The following is a 6,077-nucleotide window of genomic DNA, read 5'->3' as shown; positions in this document are numbered from 1 at the left end:
CCGAAAAACTTATTTTATAAAAATATTTTTTACAGAGTAGATCACTGAAGAAAATAGTTTCCAGCCCAGATTTGTGGAAAAATGGGTCGAGTTTCAATAGGAAAAAAAATGTGAGTTCAGCTTCTTTTATTATAAGGGTTTAAAATGACATCACCAGAGACAGCTACAGCCTCATGACACCCACCTTATGAATGTAGCTTATGAAATATGAAAGTTATGAGGAATACGACAAAGTGCATTTCTGAACCACCGATGGTTCCAAGGAGCATAAGGCTAAAAAGGCTAAAAGAGACATTAAATTACTTCGTCATTGGGGTGACTTATAAACTGAGAAACTTAGGCTGGTATAGAGCCAATGTTTGAACAGGGCTGTCCGATTAAGATCTCACGTAGTCTAATTATTCCACTGGTCTTCACTTCTCATAATGGCAGACAGCAAAAGAACTATGCAATGAATAGAAGTAATGAAACGATTCATAGAAACAAATGGTTTGCTCAGCGTCTGTAATCAATTGGAACACATGAACAAATGCTCAAACAAAAGCTTGTTCAAAGGAGCAATAACGATCATTAAAATCAATAAAAAAGAACGTTACTGGAAACCTTTACAGAATAAACAATGACACACAGAAAAGCTCAAGAATACAAGAATAAGAGCCCCTGTTTCTTTCAAATATCCAAGCTGCATTGAAAGTTAACAGCTGAAGGGCAAACAGGGACTTATAAAAGCACACGGTTCAAGCTGGAGCGCAGAGTACGAACATTCTTGTAAACCTGCATACACTGAAAGAATAAAGCATATTTAATGCTATTAACTCCACACTTATTAGTTCCAAAATACCTGCCACTCCACATCTACATCAGTCTGCCACCCCACCCACCAAAAAATAAACACTGTGGATTATTTCCTCATTTAAAAACACACACCATGCAAGTCTTTTTCAGGTACTCCGTGCTTTGAATGTAGCACCATCTAGTGGTCCACAGAAGCCCAATGAAGCACAGAAGCCCAATGAAGAAATGAGAAAAAAACTGGCTTTGCTTTTTTGTGGCAGCCTTATGTCACCATTTGGACTTTGCATCCTGAAATAATAATTATTTTCTCAAAATATCAATTTACTACATCAAAAAATAATCTTATTTTCTCAGAGTATCAACTTAGTAAATCATAATCATGGCTTGTTTTCTCAAAACATTGACTTACTATATCAAATTAATGACTCAATTTCTAAAAATACTGACATATTATGCTGAAATAATAGCATTCTTTGCCAAAATAACTACTTGTAATGAATTATGGTAATAATGACTTATTAACCTGAAATAATTACTTATTTTTTTTAGATTTAATAACTCGTTATTATATATAAGATACTACGTCGGTTTTTGAGATGTTATTATTTTGAGAAGATGAGTCATTATATTCCAGAGACTCCAGGTCAATATTTTGAGACACCAAGTCAGTATGTTGACATAATGATGCTTAACGACATAATGGCTTTCCACAAAAATGACCAATTCAGAAAAAAGCAAGAAAATCATTCCATCCCTTTTTCAGCTTAAGTGCCTGCAGTGCCATTAGTCAGCTGTCTGTTTTGGCAGGGGGGGGGGGGGGGGGCATAATAGATTAGGCAGGCATTTCCTCACATTACAAATACCTTAAAGAAATAAACATGGGTGTAACTCCAAGATAACCGAAGGATATGTACACATACTGCAGTGCAGGTTTGGTAAGATGAGGCTCTTTATGCCTTCTGAGTCATCTGACTCAAGGTGAGCCACCGCTGCCTGATCGCCCTGTTCTCCTCCAGCATCCTGGAAACCGTCTTCAACACACTCTGCTTCACTTCAAAGTCCTGGCGAAACCGGTACAAAGTTGCTCAACAAGCTTATCAACTGCTAACAACTACGGTTTTGAACCAATCGTTCTGCTCATACTTAAAAGATACCTTATACAGTGTCAGATAGTGTCAGAACTTACTGCGCTTTTCTTTCTTACACCTCCTGATGGAAAGCTGAAGACATCTTGGGCACTGGAGGAAGTCCCTGGGGATCCAGCAAAGGACACCTTTAGGTGACTCACGTCCTTTTTCACTCATGACATTTGAACGGGCTTAATGTATCAAAAACAATTCATCTTCCGCCTCTATCCTTGGATTCATTTCTGCTAATGCACTTTTAAAGTTGATATATGTAAATGAGCTCTGTTCGGATCGGCTGCCTTGTGTCGCACCTCATTGGGAAAGCAGTCTGGGCTGAAACACTCCTTATAACTTCAGCATGAATGGGCGGAGCTAAACTGCCGTGCACATATGAACACACAGGCGGATACATGATGTGCATTTTTATATCCGCATAATTTCTTTCTCATCTGTGTGAATTTCAAGTTTCAAACATAGTGTTATTAAAACGTTTAACCACCTTTTTCAGTTATTAAAACTGCAGCTACTAGTCCGGCTGCACCAACCCTCCTACCGTCTTTGGAGCCCACTGGACCCCATTCAATGTTTAAGGTCCCTAACCGAGTAAACTTGACCCCGGTCTGTTTCAGTATCTGTATAAAACACACGACGCGCACTTCACACATTTGTTCTGAGTGATAACGACACTGAACTCACTGTAATATAATATACAGTTTTATCCTCTTAAAAACACTGATATTTCCCCGAGGTTCACACTGCTGGGGTATAACTGAGCCGAATTGTAAAATGTGTTAGTAAATCTGAGAAAAACAGGAGGGTGAACTAAGATAAACGTTGTTTACGTTACCATGTAAATGGAAACTAGCTAGCTAGCTAACGCTAACCTCGCTAACTCAGCTAGCTACCAGGCTAACCTGGCTCGGGGACAGAGGCGGCGTCCCCGCTCCGCTGCGTCTTCTTGTCGAGGTTTCGTCCACGGGCGGTACCGCTTCTCCGTTTAGCTCTTCCTCCGGACTTCACACTGTCCGCCAGCGCCGTCTTTCTCGAAACAGCTGAAGTTTTTCTGCCTGCTAAGCGAAAGAGAGCTGTGCTAATCTTCAGCGTTCCGACTCTCCTCCGTGACTTTCTGTCAAGCTTCGCCTTCTTTATTTCCGTTCTGTGGGACGACTGCGAGCCCAGGCGTGGTCCATGAAAACACCTGCCTTTGGCAGACATGGGGAATATCGCTCAAATCCAACGAGAAACCAGTGTAGCCCGGCTACCCGCGCTTCGCTCAGCGAGGACAAACAGGCCGAACCCGTGAGCTGCGAACGCGGGCAGAGGTTAAACGGTTAAACGGAGCCTGGCTGTTCGACTTTTGGGGGGATTTATGTGAGAAATTAAGTCATGGTTGGTACTAGGGTAGACTACGGAGCTCCGCTGGTGACATCCTGTAGAAATAAAAACAATGTGTGGTAACGAGATAATGAAGTCGTGGCCGCGACTTAGTAAAGGGTGGGAACGAGATCCGGATGCGTGGCCTCGACTTAGTAGGCCGTGGTCTCGTTCCCACGCCTTAATAAGTCAGGGCCGCGCATCATTTTTCATTTCTACAGGATGTCGCCTGCAGGGCTCAGATTTCCGTGGCTAAAACGTTTACCAGACCTTTTATCAGCATAACTGAAAGGTGTGTACAGTGAGACCTTTCATCAGGTGAACACGCGGCCGTATTCTGTCCTTTCTGGCGTAGTTTTTTTACCCCCGAACTTTTTGAGCTACTTCGTTTGTTTGTACATTTTTCCTTATATTTTCTATTATGAATATTACAGGTTAAACCCTCAGTGGCTGTGCAAACACAGTTTGTAGTCTATTTGCTCACATTAATATTTCAAATTGTATGAGTGGAGCTCAAAGCCGCTATTCTCACCATTTGCCCTACACCTTGGGTTTGTGAAAGGCGCTATATAAATGTAATTTATTATTATTATTATTACACTCTTAGTAATAAAAGAGGGTGTTTTTTGGCATGTAACAATAGTGGAACACTTTTTGGTGCTATATAGAACCCTTCTGTAGAGAACGATCTACAACACGTTCTCCATCAGTCTGAAGAACCCTTTCACGGTTCAAATTCAGTTCAATTCAACTTTATTGTCATTATACAATACAGGGTAGTCCAGTATAACGAAACGCTATCGGGCTACTTCTCCAGTGCAGTGATGAAAGAGAAATAGCAAACGGTGCAAAGACAAAAGACAGTAAAAGACAGACAAAATGTGCAGAGTCAGTATCGGACGTTGACATAATGTGCATAGGCAAAGGTTATAACAGGTGTATTGGACGTATAGACAGTATGTGCATAGTCAGATATTCGAGTGTATCAGATATACAGTGAATTACAGGAGAGTACAGTAAATTTACTAGTGGTGCAAAAAGAGATGTAAACAGTGATCAGTATATAAAGTGTACAGTGCAGGTAGAGAGTAGCAGCATAATGTTCAGGTAACATCTTAAATAAACAGTTACAGTATAAATATATAAATATACTAGAAATAAGGCTCAGTCAGAGATGAAGTGCACAGCATACAGTCCTCTGAGCTGGTGGAGCTCAGTGTGTAGTGTGCTGGGAGATCAGTAACAGACTGTAGTGTTGTTGTTAAGCTCAGGTTGAGGCTGCCGGAGTGACCAGTTTGACAGCTCGGGGATAGAAACTGTTCTTGAGCCTGGTGGTTCTGGCTCGGATGTTCCGGTACCTCTTTCCGGATGGCAGAGGTAGGTACAAGGGGTGGCTGGGATGTGAGGGGTCCTCTCACATTGCTTATCATATATGTCCTCTATGGGTGGGAGGACAGCTGCGGTGATGTGCTGAGCAGTTTTGACCATCCTCTGCAGGCCCTTGCGCTCAGCAGCAGTGGCGCTGCCGTACCAGACGGTGATGCAGCTGGTCAAGATGCTCTCCACTGTGGCTCTGTAGAAGTTGCAGAGGAGCTGTTGTGGCAGGTTGACTTTTTTTTAACCTTCTGAGGAAGTGAAGGCGTTGTTGGCTTTTCCTGACAATGTGGGATGTGTTGAGTGACCAGGTGAGATCCTCGGATATGTAGACACCAAGAAACTTGAAGCTGTTCACTCTTTCCACCATCGCCCCCTCAATGCTCAGTGGTGCATGCTCTCTACTTCCCCTCCTGAAGTCAACAGTCAGTTCAAAGATTGTTCAGTTCAAAGAACCCTTTTCATTATTAAAGGGTTCTTTCAGAGTTCATGGTTCTACATAGAACCACTTATTTTATTAAAGACCCTTAAAGGACAGTCTAGAAGAGTGTACCCATCCAGTGGTCCTAATGAGCATGGGCATATCATTATAGTGCACAACTCTGGTCCTGGAGGCTGGAGTCCAGGTGCCCAGCTCAGTTTGGTAGTTCCCCCACCTCAAACACACTCACTAAACCTGGCAGATGACAGATGAGTTTAGTCAGGTGTGTTTAAGCGGGGAAATCACCAAACTATGCTGGACGCTGGTCTTCCAGGACCTGTGGTGTAGTAACCTAGTGTTTTAAATGCCTTATTGTGTTTTTAATGTTAATTCAGTACAGACTCGGCTTAGTATTACTACCTAACCCCCGATGACGTGATTGAGGAAATTTTGATAGCCTAATAATTCTTTGAAGGACCACTACAGAGCAGGTATTAGATGGTTGGTGGATCATTCACAGCAGTGCTGCTGGAGCTTTTAAACACCTCATTGTCACTGCTGGACTGAGAATAATCTACCTACCAAAAATATCCAGCCAACAGCGTCCTGTGGGCAGTGTCCTGTGCCCACTGATGAAGGACTAGAGGATGACCAACACAAACTGTGCAGCAGCAGATGAGCGATCGTCTCTGACTTTACATCCACAAGGTGGACTGATGTGGACAGTGAGTGGACACAGTGTTTAAAAACTCCAGCAGCACTGCTGTGTCTGTTTAACTCATACCAGCACAACAGACACTAAGACACCACCACATCAGTGTCACTGCAGTGCTGAGAATGATCCACCACCCAAACAACACCTGGTCTGTGGTGGTCCTGTGGGGTTCCTGACCATTGAAGAACTGGGTAAAAGGGGGATAATGAAGCATACAGAGAAACAGATGGACCACAGTCTGTGATTGTAGAACTACAAAGTGCTCCTCTAT

The 6,077-nt window shown here is 42.7% G+C and overlaps 1 protein-coding gene across 1 annotated transcript; it reads right to left on the bottom strand.

Moving 5' to 3' along the window:
- Positions 1 to 1,615: 1,615 nt before the first annotated feature.
- On the bottom strand, positions 1,616 to 3,398 carry si:ch211-277c7.7 (uncharacterized protein LOC100538111 homolog). Its single transcript, XM_037542501.1, has 3 exons — positions 2,837 to 3,398; positions 1,982 to 2,046; positions 1,616 to 1,856 (listed from the first exon to the last, which is right to left on the bottom strand). Exons 1-3 carry the CDS (start codon positions 3,135 to 3,137, stop codon positions 1,746 to 1,748), a joined length of 477 nt encoding a protein of 158 aa, XP_037398398.1. The 5' UTR covers positions 3,138 to 3,398; the 3' UTR covers positions 1,616 to 1,745.
- Positions 3,399 to 6,077: the final 2,679 nt, after the last annotated feature.

This window comes from Pygocentrus nattereri, chromosome 11, assembly GCF_015220715.1.
Source record: "Pygocentrus nattereri isolate fPygNat1 chromosome 11, fPygNat1.pri, whole genome shotgun sequence".
Lineage (NCBI taxonomy): Eukaryota > Metazoa > Chordata > Actinopteri > Characiformes > Serrasalmidae > Pygocentrus > Pygocentrus nattereri.
This window is presented reverse-complemented; position numbering and strand designations above follow the sequence as displayed.

What these genes read in the sequence shown, in the direction of transcription:
- si:ch211-277c7.7 (XM_037542501.1), bottom strand. Translation starts at nt 3,137, where the DNA reads ATGTCTGCCAAAGGCAGGTGTTTTCATGGACCACGCCTGGGCTCGCAG. An exon ending in CGCCTCTGTCCCCGAGCCAG is followed by an intron (nt 2,047 to 2,836) that starts GTTAGCCTGGTA and finishes CTGGATCCCCAG; the next exon opens with GGACTTCCTCCAGTGCCCAA. An exon ending in GTGTAAGAAAGAAAAGCGCA is followed by an intron (nt 1,857 to 1,981) that starts GTAAGTTCTGAC and finishes CGGTTTCGCCAG; the next exon opens with GACTTTGAAGTGAAGCAGAG.